At 34.9% G+C, this 18525-nt stretch overlaps 1 protein-coding gene across 1 annotated transcript in view; it reads right to left on the reverse strand.

Annotated features, from left to right (window-relative positions):
- LOC144956255 (uncharacterized) overlaps nucleotides 1-17913 on the reverse strand; it is a 28804-nt gene extending 10891 nt beyond the window's left edge. The window contains exons 1-10 of the mRNA XM_078886692.1: nucleotides 17851-17913; nucleotides 11108-14783; nucleotides 9699-9853; nucleotides 8953-9165; nucleotides 8035-8208; nucleotides 6365-6539; nucleotides 5017-5177; nucleotides 3445-3679; nucleotides 2094-2492; nucleotides 334-665 (exon numbers count right to left, since the gene is read on the reverse strand). Coding sequence (XP_078742818.1) covers nucleotides 334-665; nucleotides 2094-2492; nucleotides 3445-3679; nucleotides 5017-5177; nucleotides 6365-6539; nucleotides 8035-8208; nucleotides 8953-9165; nucleotides 9699-9853; nucleotides 11108-14762 — 5499 coding nt within the window. The 5' untranslated portion in view covers nucleotides 14763-14783; nucleotides 17851-17913. The remainder of the gene's footprint in view (nucleotides 1-333; nucleotides 666-2093; nucleotides 2493-3444; nucleotides 3680-5016; nucleotides 5178-6364; nucleotides 6540-8034; nucleotides 8209-8952; nucleotides 9166-9698; nucleotides 9854-11107; nucleotides 14784-17850) is intronic.
- Between the last annotated feature and the right edge of the window lie 612 nt (nucleotides 17914-18525).

Consider the following 18525-nt stretch of genomic DNA (forward strand, 5'->3'; position numbering starts at 1 on the left):
TATAATAATAATAAAATTAATAAATAATAATATAATAATAATGATGAATGATGATGAAAGTTATGTGATGTATGATGATGATGATGATGATGAAAATAATAAGTTAATAACAATCAAAATTATAATAATGATGATGGAGATGGTGGTAATGATGATGATAACTGTCTTCCATGGTTGATGTTAACTAATTACTTATACTAAACGGTAAATAAGTTCATAATAATATTTTTGTTTTTAAAAAGCCCTTGAAAAAAATTTTGAAAGTCTGTGACTGTTTATGAATTGAAAAACAAAAAACAAAACATAAATAAAAAAAGTCTGATTCACACAGACCTGACCCAAACTGATGTTAGCAATCTTGAATTCCTTCATCCCTTCACTTTGTATCTGACCCAGTCGTGTCTGCTTCGAGAAGAGGCCTTCCTTTATCTGCTGGGTTCTGTCTCCTTTATCATTATTTCCTCGACGACGGTCACTTATTAAACCATCCTCATCATTATTGTACTCATCCTCATCATTACTATCGTCTTTATCATCATTATCATTGTCTACTCTAGAATTTTCATGACTGCTGCTATCCCCAATGTCTTCCTGTACAGAAAACCAAAGACAGAAGAAAGTTCCGTTTTCAACTGTCTGAACAGACCCAAGCTTGAAGGTGACATCTGTGGGTGAACAAAAATAAAATGAATTGACAATATCCGTTATCCAATCTGTACAAAAAAATTTCCTATGGATGAATAAAGTATTATTATTATTATTATATTACCTTTGAATGATTATATTATTATTATTATTATATTATCATTGAATGGCCAGTTGTTTTGTTTTTGTTTTTAAGGGTTTTACGGCGCTTGCAACACATTTAGGTTATATCAGCGCCAGTAAAAAGGAAGAAAATGGGATAGTAAAAAGTTCTAGAATTACAATTAAAGCACCCAAGAAAAAGTACGACAAAGGGGAACTGAGAACAAATAGGGATCAGATGTTGATTCCAAGAGCATACCACCAATGTACTTAGTTTGAAATCACCTACAAGTCTCATCCAGACACAAGCACAAAATTCAACAAAGAGGAACACACTCAAATGCTTACATTATACATTAAAAATAACAAATATAATAATGCATAACAGAGAGATGATTTACAAGGAAAAAAATATCATCTCCTAAAACAATAACTATGCATTTGACTGTTTCCCTCCCAGCCAGGATTCCGGCCAGTGCCAGGACAAAACCAAGTAATCTCATTCCGAGACAAAGACAGAAAGCATGTTGGAAAACAGATATAAGGGGATAGAAGACACAGTATGTACCTCCCTGCCCGCTATGGGAGGTCAGGAACCCCACCCAGTGAATGGCCAGCCGACACGTACTTATTTGCAGGTCTGATGACCCAAACCGTTATGGGCTCATTGTTGTAATGGAAACATTCTCAAACCGTCGTAATTTATCGTCCATTAAAACAATAATAAATAAGGCCAATAATTGCATTAGGTTATCAGACCTGCTAATTCGTTCACCGAGTTCCCAGCGATTGTAAAAATAATCTCATAATTGATTGGTAAGAAGAAAAAAAAATCCAAATAGTTTTTATAAAATAACAGATGAACAAAATATGATTAAAAAAAAGGAATGAAAAAAAAAAAATGCAATCAAATTGTCAGTTGTATTTCTTATAATTACAATTCCTTTAATATTCTGCAATTTACAATGGCTACTCAATCCTTTTGTGTGGCTATATGGTCAAATGGCTTTGGGTCGGAAGGTGATGGTTCCCATAGTTGAGTCCGAGGAAAAGACTTTTAATTCTCATTCTCTCATCATACTCAGGTTTAAAATGGGTAACTGGCTGTTAACAGCATTGTCTTATAAAGTGGAATATCGCCTAACAGGTGTCATGTCCCGTCCTGCTTGTTAAGCGTAGCCGTTGGCTGGGGACCCTCTGTAAAGTGCTTTGAGCATGTTTAGTAGATATTGCGCTAAACAAAGGCTCACGTTTGTGTCATTTTAAATAATGATAATGATGATGACGATGATTATGACAATTAATATGATGGTCATTGATCAAGCTAAAAAAAAAAATTAACTTACCAACATATTGACCATCATCGACATGAAACTTCGCAGAGTAAATCCCCCTTACCACCTCTACACAATCTCCATCATCAACATCCTCATCTTGCGTCGAGGTGTCAAGAGCTAATTTCCCTAATCCTCCACTTTTACACGGAGTTGAGGTCGTAGGCAAAGCTCCACTTTTGTAAAGGGTATTATGGGATTGCCTCAAAGACTCTGCGACAGCTGCCTCCTTACTAAAACTCTCCTCCTCTCGTTTTGGTTTCAACCCCTTTCGCTTACTCAGCCTCACTCTATCTTCTAATAATCGTCCTTCCTCTTCTGAATCATTCTCATTGTTATCTTCATCGACAAAGGAATAGTTATCTTCTTCCTCTGGAAAACAGTGGACTGGAAGCATCAGACAAAGTGCATCTGTACAAGAAAAAAAGGAATGAAAGAGAGAAAACTTATAGTTGGTACATGAACTCTGCAAAGCACGTAGTGCTCATAGAATGACTGACAACGTACAGGCTACTTATATCAAGACATATGGGAGAAAGGACAACTTTATTCGTGTTACATCAGCTTTTATACTAAGAAGGGGAGGATAATTATAATGTCAAAAAGGAATCTCATTCACACAAATAATCTATCATCATACATTCAGAATTATCTTTCTTTTTATGTTACAAAGACAAACAAAAATAATTAAATTCAAAAGTTGGCGAATAACCATAACATCCCTCTGACTAAATTATTCTAACATTTATAATTTAAAAATAACATTCTTTCACTAATCACTTATGGCTAAATACAGCTATAATAATAATTATAATAGTGATAATAATAATAATAATAATAATAATAATAATAATAATAATAATAATAATAATAATAATATACTAATAATTATAATAGTGATAATAATAATAACATGTCTCAATATACTTCCATTTACTGCTTCCAACAATTAAATCATCAATACAATGGAAGGAATAATTAAGGAATTTTTTTTTTTTAATATCTCAATCTGAAGGAGATACATTAGTTTCTGATAAAGTCAACAAAAACGAAAAACTTTGTATATATAATTTTTCTTTCAAATAATTCTAAACAATAAAAAAAAGAAAATGTATAGTCTCAAAAAATAACTAAATACCAAATAGACTGTTTTGGGAGCAGAACCTTCCTCAGCCAACAGTGAAAAACAAAAAAAAAAAACACACAAATAAAACTGTTAACATCCCACATAAAATTGTTTGTTTAAAACTTAAAACCTTAGGCTTGTAAAGCACTTCAAGCATATATATTGCACATTGCCCTATACAGAACTCACATCTTTGTTCACCCCCCCCCCCCCCTTTTCCCTAAAAGTAATACTTACCATTTTCATCAATATCACCCCACCGTAAAACAGACTCCTTCAGAAAACTGACATCGCCACCAAATTGCGACAAAAGATTATTTCTGGATGCAGGGGAGTTCTGATTGACACAAGCAGCAGCTGATGGTGACCGCTTACCCATACTGTCACCATGACTTGATGAGCTGGAAATGGACTTGGTGTCCTCAGAATCGGAAAATTTCATAACTTCAGACAAATATTTCCATAACTGATCCTATTTTTATTTTTTTTGCAGAGGTGGGAGGAGGTTTGGAGAGAGAAAAATTATATAACTTTAGAAAAGAAAAACAGATTCTAAAAAAAAATGTTTAAGAAACATAGGTTTTATTCGGTAATACAAAACATAAAAACAAACAAAACAAAGTTTTCTTTCTTTGAAAACTTTAATCAAGAATTTTTTTTTAAAAATGGGGTAGTTACCACATAAATCATTTACACAGGATTTCCAAACTTAAGACTCATCTCCAATAAAACTAGGATCGTTAACTCGCCTACTAAAATAACATTAGTGAAGATGTTAAAAGTTATTGTTATATAATTACGTTCGCAACACAATCACTTTTGTGACCTCCAGAAGGGATTGGAACCCAGCATTTTATCTTTTGATTTTAACTTTTTAAGGACAATCATGTGGGCTATCCCTCATTATAAGAAGAAAAAAAAATTGGCAAAGTTACTTGGACTTATTTCTTATGATAAAGAATCCTGATAAAGCCTACACCTCTGGACCATTGTTTTGTTTTTGTTTTTAAGCGTTTTACGGAGCTTGCAACATATTTAGGTCATATCAGCGCCAGTAAAAAGGAAGAAAATTGGATAGTGAAAAGATTCTAGATGTACAATAAAAAGGACTTGAGCAAAAAAGTAAGACAAAGGTGAGTGGTTCAAATAGGGAACAGATGAAGATTCCAAGAGCACACCATCAATGTACTTAGTTTGAGATCACCTAAATGTTTCACCCATATACAAGCACAAGATCCCACTAAGAGGAATAAACTCAAATGCGTACATTATACATTCAAAATAACAATACATAACAGAGAGATGATTTACAAGGGGAAAAAATATCATCTCCGAAAACAATAACTATGCATTTGACTGTTTCCCTCCCAGCCAAGCACTACGGCCAGAGCAAAACCAAGTAATCTCATTCCAAGACAAAGACAAAGCAAATTGGAAAACAGATATAGGGGGATGGAAGACACAGTAAGTGCCACCCTGCCCACTATGGGAGGCCAGGAACCCCACCCAAACCTCTGGACCATAAACATTGTTTGACATTATCCATTATCAAAAGAACACACTTTGATAATGAACAGAAAATTTGGGACCCACGAGAGGTGTTGACTTTAGCCCTTTTCTTACCAAGTACAAGAAAATCGTCACATCAATGACATTTTTCAATAAACAGTTTCTTCAAAAAACAATGTGCAAAACTGAAGTTCAGCTGTAAAAGAAGAAGAATGAGAAGAAGGAAGAGGAGGAAGAGGAGAAGTCAGAGGTAAAGCTAAAAGGTAAAGAATCAATTGATGACTAAAAACTTTGTCAAACCTGCTCTTTGAAGTCGCATTGGCCAATAAACAAGTCAAAGAAAGAAGTATCCCATGAAACGATGTGTCCGTCAGAATCCAAAACCAGTAGGCCAGTCTGGCTCGTCCCACGGCATGGGACCAGGGCATACGACTCAAGGTCTTCTTCCTTTAACTGGTCATCTGGAGAAGGAAGACGAGGCACTTTTTTCATAATGACCCGTATGTGAAAAACATAAAAAATTGACAGCGTTTAATTGGCAATATGTGTGACCCATCAACTCAAACCGGTATTATGTCGGGTTGAACACGTTGCCAAAAAGTGGAGTCAAAGTCAGATCTGCCAAGTACTATGAAAAATTCGTAGAAATTAGAATTTTGTCTCCAGCTACAGAACTGCATTTGCCTCTTTGACTCGTTAAATCTTTTTGAAAATGAAAATTTAGTTTCTTAGATCCTATATTCAGGACTTTGGAGCATTTTTGGATCAGGCTGAGGGCAAATAATTCATTTCTTAAGCTATTTAAGGTGACTTTTCCTTTTTTTTTTTGCCTTGGAATCTACGAATTTTTGGAATTTCAAGTTGGCAGCTCTGTAAAGTTGAAATGATCTGAAATATGAAATTTTAGTCTTTCGTACTTTAAGATTGTACAATCAATGGAATACAAATGCTATAGGTGCATTTTGGGTATGATCTGGACAGATCATATGTAGAATGAAGAGGTTTACAATAGAGTTGTTTATTTAACAGGACAACAGGAGTCCCTCTTGTCCATAGTCAGAAGAAAATTGTCTTGGTTTGGTCATATTTCTCGCCATGAGACAATGGCAAAAATCATTATGCAAGGAACCTTACAGAAGGAAAAGTGTTTTTTTGGGTATTTTTTGCCTGTTGTTGTTTTAATACAGCAGGCTGTAGATCTAATTTTAAGTGCTTGTATTTTTGGTATTCAAAACCCATTAGCATGGATTTGATTTTAATTAAAATCAAAACAAGATGTATGCATTTATGTTCTTGTGCGGTAACACCATATTGACACTTGATTTTTTAAAATTTATTTTTAGTTTTGATAAATGGCATTCAAGCATTGTTTACAATCAAAACAATGACATTATACATCGGAGAGTGAAAGCGTAACTATTATACCCTTTGTAAACACGAGAAATACACATTCTAACTTCGTTGAGACATGTCATCTCTCAGGCACTGGTCCGCACATTTCACTTTTATGTATTGATGGGACTCACCATGCCTGTTGGGCATCCTTTTTTGTATGAGTACAAGCAATCTTGTATCTATACATTGTTGTTTCTTGATCCCCTTGATTAATATTATTATATTTGAAATATTGATTGTAAACAATACAAACCATAAGTAACTTGGCCACTTTTTGTCAGATAGAAACCATCTGGCAAGGCTAACACCAACCCAATGACACACACAGTAAGCTTGACGTCACCATCGTTGTCGGAAAGACGACAATGTGCTGGCACAGTCCACAAGGAGACAGGGATTTCCTCCCCTCTGTCAGTGATACAGGACACCTGAAGTGTAATATTAAAGTTAAGGGGAAATGTATATGATTAGTGAAATCTATCTAAATTTTACAATAACAAAAAAAAAAAGGTTTTCTTTGACAAAGCAAACAACACAATCGATAGAATTTTTTTTTTTTTTTGGTGAAAAAAGAAACACAATGTCTTCAAGCAACGCTGCACTGAAGCTGGCACATAAATTGGGTGAACATATCTCCAACAAAAGAACGTTGTCGAACGGATGTCCCCAAGGCTGTGTGAGTTCCCCAATCCTGTACATCTTATACACCAACGACTGCAGACCATCCTTTGAAAATTGTTTTATAGTGAAATATGCAGATGATACTGCTATTCTTGGCTTATTAAAAGATAAAGTTACCGAAAAGAATTATTTCAAACAAATAAATATATTCACCGATTGGTGTAAACAAAATCAGCTTGAATTAAATGTTGAAAAAACGAAAGAACAGGTGTTTGGTGTAAAAAATAAAAACGACTTAAAGTGTGTGGCGATCGGTAAAGATGATGTTGAGATAGTTGACTATTTTAAATATTTAGGAATAACCATTGATAGTTCCCTCAATTTCTCTCAACATATTAATATAATATCTAAGAAAGTTGCCCAAAGATTATACATCCTAAGGAAATTGAGAACATTTCAAGTAAGGAAGAAAACTATGTTAAGAGTTTATGACTCATTGATTAAAAGTGTAATTGTGTTTGGCTGCACCATATGGTTTGGAGGATGCCGATTTAAAGATAAATCAAAAATTTCAAAATCTATCAAAGAGGCATCAAAAATAATAAACCATCCTCTTGATGGAGTAGAAAGAATTCATGGAAAAGCAATAGAAAGGAAAGCATTCTCAAGTACCAACAATAAAAAACATATTTTATACCATGAATTTAGTCTTTTACCATCTGGGAGAAGGTTTTGTCAGATTAAATGTAGAACTAACAAGTATAAATCAACGTTCGTTCCATCAGCAATAAAATTTTTGAATATTTCATATGGTACAGAAAAACCAAGGATTGATTCGTTGACTGATTAACTGATTAATTTATTTAATGTAAGATTAACTGACCAATTGATAATGATGATAATTTTTGGTGTCGAATTGCCACAATCGTAACAAATTGAAAACAAAATGAACATGTTTATGTTGTGTATATCGCACGTGTGAAAGAAAGAGAGAGGGAGAGAGAGAGAGAGAGAGGAGAGAGGAGAGAGAGAGAGAGAGAGTGAGAGAGAGAGAGAGAGAGAAAATAAGTAGGAGTGAAATATCTGTTCAATCTTACAGTTATCGTTTAACATTATAACAAGTGTAACTAAATGACAAATTGCCATATTTATGGACAATAAAGATCTATTATTATTATTATTATTATTATTATTAAATATCTCAGTCTTTTCTCGAGATAGAGCTGTAAGAAAAGTTACCCTGAAAGATAAATAAGGGAAAATTTATCTTAAATTGTATCTTATGTATTTGTCTATCCTTACCAGTTTTCCATGGATGAGAGACAAGCTACCATCTGACAGCATGAAGGGTTGAGGCGTAGACACAGCTATCTCAGACGGTGAGGATCTCACCTTTATGAAACGAGAAAGTTTCTGACCTAACACTTTCTCGTGGATTCCAACAAGTTGCTGAAATGCCTCATTGACCGAAATGATCTGAAAAAAACCCCAGAACAAATAATGAAAAGTTATTTTCAAAATATTTGCCCTAATTTACATTAATAAAAAAAAATAATTCCGTATTCTCATCATTTATATGTTGTTGATAAAAATACAATTGAATAAATTTTATCTTATTTTTTAAATGATATATATATTGAATGCCATGTATATGTGTCAGTGCATGACACAATCAGTCAGAAGTTGAAAATTTTGGATTTGCATTTTCTGAAAGAATATGCTCACCAGAGCATTTTAATCTTTATTTGAAGTAAATCGGGTGATTTTTCATGAAGTTATGGTCAGATGTATGGGAAAGGTATCCAGCAATTTTTCTCAAATTTCATACTTTTTCAATTTGACAAGCTGTAAAAAAGCTGTTTAGAGAAGTGAAATTAAGCTTTGATATTTCCAGAAGATGTACAAAAAGGGTTGATTTAATCACTTATGACAAGAACTCATTTTGAATAAAACTTGCCCTTTAACTTGGTATAAATAACAATGTGAAATTGAATGTAAGCTTCAATTTAATATCCAAAAACAGATAAAATGGACGTTTCGGGTTTCTCCTTTATATATTAAATTGTATATTACTATTACATTGAAGCTTATATTCAATTTCACATTGTTATTTATTTCTTCGAGCTTCGAGCAGCAACATTTACAATACATAACTAAACTTAGCAATATCTCAGTTCAAATCTTTTCACCCTCTGACTTATTAAATTTCTTTCCACTGACCTTCCCCTGCATTCTGTTGTCAACCACACAGATACAACTGGTGACACAATTAAACAGAACTTCCTCCAGCATTGGGTGAGAAGGGAAACATTCGGACACATCAAAAACGGGCCACAATTTGTCCAACGTTTGTAGGGGAGACATCACTGATAACGTCTGTTGCTGTTGTCTTCGGCCTTGACCTAGTTCGGGGTTTGATTCCATCATGATGTCCTGAAAAACAAGGGATTTTTATTTCTAATGATTTAGAGGTAGTCACACTTGCTTAAAATATTAGAAGTTTTTAAGATCTATAGTTTTTGGGTAAAAAAATAATGTTATATGTAAATACTAAAATTAACATCGTACCTCACCAATGTTGTCCTGAGCAGGATGAAATAACCCTTCAATGTTTTTAATAAATATGCCTTGGTATCACTTTTCCAATTCAACACGTTTTAACAATGACAGTAATACATAATGTACATTTATATCGCACAGCTCATCTCCTTATCAAAGGGGTTCAGTTTGATTAAATTTGTGATGTTCATGTGTATGTAATTCTATAGTTGGAGACATAAATTCCTAAATCTACGAATTTTTCAGTCTGGTTAGTATCAGTATCAGTTTTAAAAGTACAAATTATTTTAGCAGCGCTTCAGAGTTGTAGGAAGAAGTGCACAATATACAATCTCTTTAGCAGGTCAATAATAAATTTAAATAAAGCTTAATAGAAATAGTAAGAAATGAGAATATAAATAACTTACATCATGAGCATGTTTTTCTTTTTCTTGAGGGGCAGATCTTGGGCTGACATCAGGAGGAGAAAATCCAAAAACTGAACGTCGATTCCTTGGTGTAAGACCTTTATACTTCAATGTCAAGGGAGTTGTCTCACCCTGGTTGGGGCCATGAATGCTGTCTACATGCAGCAAAAGTTGTTAAAGTTAAAATAGGAAAAAAATAAATAAATAATGACCCTTAAAATGTAATCAGTCCAGTTTGTCAGTATTTTTGTATCAGTATCAGCAATTTTAGTCAACATTAATAACCACAGATGCATCAATTCTCTCCTTTATTATCAATGCTCTTTTTTTCTAAAAACCTATTTATTGTTGCTCAAATAGGATACTAAACTATTCATCCTAATAATTCAGGTACAATTCTTTTTCAAATATTATCTGATTTATGAAGAGTGAGAACTAATGATAATATATAGAGACATTTTATAGATCAGATAGTCTACCATGAGCAATTTGTTCCTCTTTTGTTTTTCATCTAGCCTAATCAAACAGAAAGTTCATTTTGAATTACACTCGAGTATGATTTCTTCAAACATGATTTCCTCTAACTCATTCAAATGCATGACCTAAATTTTTTCTTTCATATTCTTTGTTATCATTCCAATCGCCATTCCTTCCTCGCACTAATCTTTACATCGAACATTGCTTCCACTGACTAATTTCACCCAGACAAGGTAAAATAAAAATCAATTAGTTGGCTATGAATCACTATAAAGGTAAATAAATGCTGTGACGCACCAAACCCACCCTCACCCCAACCCCTTGTAACATGTCATGGTAAGTTATCTTACACATCAAGAAAGTAAATTAATAATAAAATTCCTTTCATTCACCCCCAAGAGGAACTTTGCCATTGTCATAGCCTCACTGAAATAACCCAAGTGTCAGCCACAGCGCAGCGTCATGAAGTGAGCTAGGGAGAGATGACTTGCTTGAGACCACATAACGCTGTGGATAGTCGAACCCTGTAACTTCCAGTGTACAAAGCAAAGACAATACAGCTGAGCTACGTTCCCTCTTCCCATTAAATCGTAATGAGATGACACAGTTTCCCCAAATTTCTTTGCTTGTCCCAAGAAACCGTGCTCGAGGGTATTGAAAAGAACAACAAAAGAAAGAGCACCTGTGGTCAACTGCTCATATAAACAAACCCAAACAATTTTATCTGGTAGTCTCATTTATATCTATATTTTATATCTTGCCAAACAATCTCAAGTGTTCTCACAGCATGCATGTAATAATGTCCTTTATGCATATATCTAAATAATAAATGAGGCTACCAGATTAAACACTTGGATTGATGTGTATGTGTTTGTTTATTAATATTGGTCATTCAATTTTAGAAAAACTAATACTAATATATATATACTCACCTAGAGCCAGATTTTGAGTCCCCACAGTTATCTCTGTTACTGTTGGATCAGCTCCATTCAATGCATCCGGCCTTTGTCGATCTGCCATTCTTGGAAATGATTGGTTGGCTTCGAAGGATTCCATATCAACACGACAATCGTCTTCTCCACTGCGACTACGATTCGGTAAAGCATTCTTTGATTTACATACGGGAAGAGATCGATTAAAATTGGATTGGTTTTTATCGAGACGAAGTTGACTAATCCTTTCTATCAATTGTTTCTCTGGGTAAATCTCACCCCCTGATGATGTTTTCCCTTGAAACAATCTCTCATTTGACCATGAAGCCCCTGATAACTCGTTCTCATCTTCTCTTCCCACACTTTTAGCACATTTAGACGAGTGAAAAACTGCAAGAGCACCCCAGAAAGGAGCAACGGCAGATGAACTATTAAGCTTTTGAAAATTCTGAACAGATTTATTTCCAATTAATTCATGGTCGTTTCGTTTAGAGTCAGATATATTTTCCTGCTCTTTACTTTCCATTTCACCAATTTTCTGAAATTTTGTAACTTTAATAATATCAGCATTATCATGTTTTTCAACGGTCAAATGATTTGTAGAAATGACTTCATCGATTTCATCTATCAAATTGCCAGATGTGGAATTTTTATCAACATTATCCTCGATAGATAGACTGTCTTTCCTTCCATTACTAACACTTTGTAAGCTTTGAAACTTATTTGTTGCACTCTTAGTCCCCATAACAGGAAAATTTCTAACTGCTGCTGTTTTTTCTTGGCTATTCTGACTCGACCTTTCATTAGATTGAACAAAAACTAGTCTTGTTTTGTGTTTTGGGGGAAACGTTTTCATTGTTGCACGACTTTTATTTTTTGACAATTCAGTATCTGTCCCAATCTTGATGTTAGGACTATTATCATGAGCACTGGGAAAGTCACAAAAGGAATAAGATTCTTTCTTTATTCTTAACACCTCCAACAATGATCTGTCCGATTCTGTGCTTCCTTTTTCTAATAATTTTAGGTTATTCAGCTGTTCAGCTTCAGTTTGACAGAAAACCTCATTATTCTCCACATGATCGACAACGGTGACTATTATTTTAGGTTGCGTGTTGTTGCTAATTTCACTAGATATCTTTGTCTCCAACTCTGACTCAATCTTCATGTTTTGTTTCTGCTCACTGTGCAAGTTGTCTCTGCAAATGTGGCTCAATGATTTATTGGAAATATCTTTCAAGCTTAGTTTTTTCAATTTTTCCTTCCGGAGCCCAGATAAATTTGTCTCCGTAAAAGTAAATGAGTCAATCATGGAATCTCTGTTCTCTTTACAGTTAATGTTTGTTGGTGATGAAGATTTTCCCTTTTTCAATGAATCGTTGCTATTCTTTGAATTGTCATCTATGATTGAAACCAACTCATCTGACCTATCAGGTGGATCAAGCTTCAAATGTTTCACCTCATTTTCTTGACGGGTAGAGACAGCTAATGTTTCAAAATCTGCTTGATTTGATGTAGAGCTAACAGTTTCACATCCAAATAATTTCTTTCTAGAGGTGGAAGATGAATTTTCACTCTCTCCAGATATGGAAGCATCAAATGAATCAAGTAGAGATTCCTCGCTGGAAGATTCTGCAGTGCTGCTTGTATTTCTTTCATCAGGCAATTTTTTACGGGGAGATTTTATGACTGCATAGGGCAATCCATCGTTTTCATGAATAGATCCATCGGAAGAAGAATCGGAATGATTGCTTACACTAAAACAATTTCGATTATTTTTGTTTCGACTCTGTCTTGTTTTTTTACAAGGTGAAGATTCAACATGGTTTTCACTTACAAGCGACGACTTACACTGAAACTTTCCTTTTGTTCTCATCTCCTCCCTGCTTTCATTGTTGCTGCCTTTTTCTTTTCTTTCCCCGTCAAACTCTAATTCTAATCCTCCTTTAACATCCCCTGCTTGTATTTCTATGTCCCTACTTTTATCTTCCTGGCTTTGATCGTCCTCTTCTTCAATACTGCTGTCTGAAATGATACGATAGATGTCATCTTTCACCTCCCAAGGCCGCCATACACTGTTATCAGATAGACTGAAACTATTCACAACAGAATTATTACTGTTTCCTTCATGAGATAAGCCCTGCCCTTTCACTAGATGCTCTTCCTCGGAAGACAGCCTAGCATCACTCAATAATACATTTCTGTTCCGAACTACGGTTTTACGAGATTGACAATAATACTCTCCACAGTTTTTAGATTTTTTACTTCCACTCATAGTTACAGTAGTGGTTGGTGTTGAAGCCAAATCACTGCAAAAATCTTCAATACAATCTGAAATCACGTTTGTCATTATCGTTTTCTTACTAGAATTTATGCTGTCTCCTTCTAATGATAGCTTCTCCTTCTTATTCTCTGACGATGATAAATGACTATTTCCAGCCTTCTCATCTTGAAGTGGTGTGGACACATGCATGTTAGATAATAACCTTACCACAGACTCATCATCATTATCATTTTGAGCTTCCACTTTGTTACAAAACTGTGACAGAGCCTTATTTTGATCCTGAAAATTTGGAGAGATGGTACAGAGATGGTATAAAAGTTCCATCTTTTCAGGAAGTGGGTTAGGAAATAATCCAACTAGATCTGAGTTTTGAGATAAATTCTGGACATTTTGATGTTTCCTATTTGGCTTGATGGACAAGGGATAAAATGCAGCGGGGACCCAGGTCAATGCTGGTGAGATTTGCTGATGCTGACTAGATGAAGAATGAATTGTATGAAACTGATTATAATATATAGGGGAAACATGGGTAGGAGAAGGTATTCCAACGGAAGAGGGTGTTGTTCTCATTGCAGGAGTGTGCAAATCAAAATGTAAATCAAATTGTTTGGAATTTATACCAGATTCACCAGCCTGATTGTTTTGTGTCAGTATGTTATCATTTGCTCTCACCTCCTTTACCACCGGAATTCGTTTTCCATCTGCGTCTACTTGTGATGATTCAGAATCGAGTCTCCGACTGCACATTTTTCTCGACGTCTGAGGTGGGATCAATAAATCTGGACTGTGGGTTGCAATTTCTTCATTTTGCTCAACATCATCCACAACACTTCGAATAGGTGAAATTGAATTTGAGTGTAAAAGATTTTCGCAGTGAACACCTGAGTCCCTTTGGGTGCTACTAAGCATGGACTGTGATGCTTGAGAATTTGGAATATGGAGGTGATTAACATCATTATCTTTAATTTTATCTCTGTTCAAAGGCTGAGATTCAGAGACAATCTTTAAGTTATTGTTACAGATTGAAGTTATCTTATTCTCATTAATTTCTGAGACAATTGGTGGAGACAATTCCTCCACTTCGTGACAAAATTTCTCGTCAACATTACAATTGCCTGATGAAACAGAGTAACCTTGACGTTGGGATGCTTGAGACCTGGTCTCATGATTAGGGTGAGACAGTGATGATAAAGATAAAGACACTTGACTGACTTCCTCAATGGCCTTGGCGATACTGCTGTTAATCAGAGAAGACTTCTTGTCACAAATTTCGCAGCTACATTTGTGAATGTTTGAACCGTGAAGATGTCGCAAATCCTCTAAAAGTTGCAGGACAAAAGTCAGCTTTTTCTGCCTTTCAAAGTCATCCATGTTTGATGCCCGACACAGGACCTGCGAATGGATTTTATAATAATCAAGTCTCAACAGCTCAGTAGGCAGAGCACTTCACTCATATAATCTATAAAAAAAAAAAAAAAAAAAATGAGTAACACACTGCTATCAGTCCCAAATGGAGTCAAATTTTTTTTCAGATCTCCACCAATCTAGAAGTGTGGCTATGTGGTCTTGTGGTATGACACTCATTTTCGGATCGGAAGGTCCTGGGTTCGAGCCTCGCTCGGCGCATAGTTGAGTCCTTGGAAAAGACACTTTACTCACTTTCTCTCACCGTACTCAGCATGGCGTCATATCTCATTCTACATGTTACTTGCTGCTGTTGGTCAGGGACGCTTTGTAAAGCACCCGGAGCACATTATTGGATATTGCACTATATAAAAGCTCTTTTCTTTTGGGTTTTTTTTTTAGAAGTGATTGGGAAGCTGAATTTATTAGATCTAGTGGAGAGTACTTTGTGATAGTCTAGTGTTCTACCCAAGCAAAAGTAACTAATAAAAACTACAAACAGAGAAACTAGAGAATAAAGTCAGCTCTACGAGTGTATTGTTTGAAGAATTACTATAAGTATAGGCGAAGTGATCGAGTGGTTAAGGTACTGCACTGTGATCCAGAAGGACCTGGGTTCGAGCCCTGCTTCGGGCACTTTCATTTTTTTTCCTTGAGCAAGATTATTAACCCCCAATTTGCTCACTTGGACAACATGGGTGATTCCTATTGACATTTAATGAGTTATCTATTTGTGGAATGCCTAGGCGACGATAACTTATGATGTCGTGGTGGAAAGGGCATAAAACAGTATATATATATATATATATATATATATATATATATATATATATATATATATATAATATATATATAGTATAGTCAATCCAGTGACATAGTAGGCTTTAATGCAATTGCTGATCTTGGGCACCAGCTTCGCATATCATTTTATCCTTAACAAAGTCCTTTGATCTTTGTCTTGGCAGTCATATAATAACAGTCCTTAAAGTTAACGGGCCATTTGTCCCTTGATCAATTCCAGTTTGATGGGATGCTAAACTAAACTGAACATATATAATCAAACAAAGGCTGTCAAAGCAATTCTTGATGGCGTCGAGGTCTGGAACTTGAGTGACTGAAACTATGACTTGAAGGTTGTTCCAACTATCAATTACTAATTTCTCTTAAACCTATACCCCATATAAAAGCGTGCTTGAAAAAAAAAAGAAAAGAAAAAGAAATCAGAATCACATTAAAAAAATATATTTCAAAATACGCAAAATAGCAGTGGCTATTTTTACAGTCCCGTAAAGATGGTTCTCAGGGCTATTTTTACAGTCCCGTAAAGATGGTTCTCGGGGCTATTTTTACAGTCCCGTAAAGATGGTTCTCGGGGGCTATTTTTACAGTCCCATAGCGATTTCTATGGTACTGTCATTTTTATGACATATAATTTGTGTCTTTGCATAAATTATGTTTACAGTACAGAACAGCCCGTTTTCTATCATCAGTGGGCAGGTTAGGTTGTATGTCTTGAATTTTTTTTCTGTCAAACAGACATAATATAGATCTAGTAGTAGTTTATTAAACACTGAAAGTATTTAGTTCCTGCTTGAAGTCGACACCCCTCAAGATATAATACTTTACAGGTTTGGCTTTTGTTTATACTTTACCAGTATTAACTACTCAGGAAGGACTAACGGTTTATACAATTTTAAAAGATGTAACATTCAGGGTGTGGTCTTCTCATGTGAGAGTGGGTTCGAATCCCCTTTCAGAAAAGAGGCCGTTCACAAACCAATTGGACACATTTTCGTCCGCAAATCAAATAGGATTCAAATCGCAATTTCTACAACATATTTTATTTTCTGTCGGCAAATCTATAAAAATCAAAGCTGAAAACATCATGCGACAGTGACAGGCCTGTCATTTCCTTCACAACGATTGGATTTTACTTACTGAGGCCAGTTTTGGCTACCCCGCCCATGAATATTATGCCGTTGTCGGTTTTTGTCGGGTTGAATCTTAAAGAGTTAAATATCACTTAATATTAACTGATTTGGGTACAAATTACCACTCACTGGCATTTTTCAGATTATTTGGTATTTTTCATGCCTAATTTAGCATTTTGCATAAAAATTTTCTCTAAAATGTCTGTGTATACTAAAAAAAAAAGCAAGGCTACCTTGAATATGGTATTATGTCGCTGTCTTGAAACGACAGAGCCAGCTATTGCGTTCTTGATAACTTGTCATTCCTAGACGTCTAGCTTGTCTAACTTATCTTTGACTGGTATCATGGATAGGCCATAGCGTTGAATTTCATAATTTCAATGTGCCTTGAAAACTGAAGCTTGGTGTCAACAATAGGCCCAAGGTATTTTTCAAGGCTAGACTTCAGACTATACAATTGAGAGTTTTGTCATTGCATTGCAATTGCAGTGGTGATTTCTGATTTCATAATCAAATAGACCTCTATCTAGTTTTTCTTTCCAAAGTCCAAAGTGTAATACAATGCATTTCCCAGCATTAAACCTGAATGGCCAATGATTCGACCAGTCAACGAATATGTTAATATAACTCTGTACGTTGTCCTTGTTCCCTAATTCGTTAATATTAATTAAATTTAAAGTGTGCGATGCCTTGGTTGGTACAAGTACAAGTACAAGTAAGTACAAAGGTGCAAAGGCAAACGGCAAAGGCAACGGCAAATAATTGGCAAAGTCGGAGAGCTTACTTAATGTTCTCAAAATGAAAATTGTCAGATCTGGAATTAATTATAACTAGATAGGACCCGATGGAATAAATTATGATTTGAGAGAAATCCAGCCTACTAAATAAGTAGAGAATAATGAAGAACATCAATAATTTAATTTGCTTCCCTCCACTACTCACTTCACAGTCGCAATCTGCTGCTGATGATGATGAAGCTGAAGGTGGGGCGAGTTGTGACAATAAAATAATAAAATTACGAGTAAAATACCACTTATCTTAAGCGGGATCAACAAGGCTACTTTCTACTTATACATTATACTTTTTTTTTTATTTCTTTGCTAAAAATATTTTCAAAATTTTACCTCAGTAAACAAGTTTTGAAACAAATGGCAATGGTACCAACTTTTCAAAATACATGCAACCTTGAACTTGAACCTTAACCTTTCCTTAATCTAATTTAAGTACTAAGTACTTGGACATAATATATGATTTTATCTTTTGGTTTACATTTTGCAACCTATAGTCATCCGATTAAGCATAAAAATCATTTTTATAATGTTCCGATTTTAGAAAATTATGATATATTTTGAAACAAAGAGAGAATCAAATTATATTGGCCACTTCTAGCTTTGGAATATTATTGATACAGGTAGTCGATACCAAAAGAAATGAATCATTACATCTTCGAAGTGTGAAGTGACTTAAATGGTGACATTAGGCTGACGGGCCATAGAAATACACGCTACATGCTACACATTTCATATCCTGGGCGATATAAATTCACACTATCATGCTTCATATTTTGCCAGAGACAGAGGGATTTTGTTTTATTTCATCCAAGATGAATTCTTCCAACGAAGAAGATGTTCTGATTTTTGATTTTGCTACGAAGGAGAAGAAAACGAAAGAGACAAAACATATGGTGCCGAGAACATTTCCTTCTCAGAGAATCACGAGGTTGGTGCCACCGTACATTCCGTCATCTTCTTGAGAATCCTCATCATTACTCTCGGGTTGGTACTATAATAATATTTCAA

This window comes from Berghia stephanieae, chromosome 11 (genome assembly GCF_034508935.2).
Source record: "Berghia stephanieae isolate SIO BIC M18660-M18661 chromosome 11, UCSD_Bste_1.3, whole genome shotgun sequence".
NCBI classification, from domain to species: domain Eukaryota; kingdom Metazoa; phylum Mollusca; class Gastropoda; order Nudibranchia; family Aeolidiidae; genus Berghia; species Berghia stephanieae.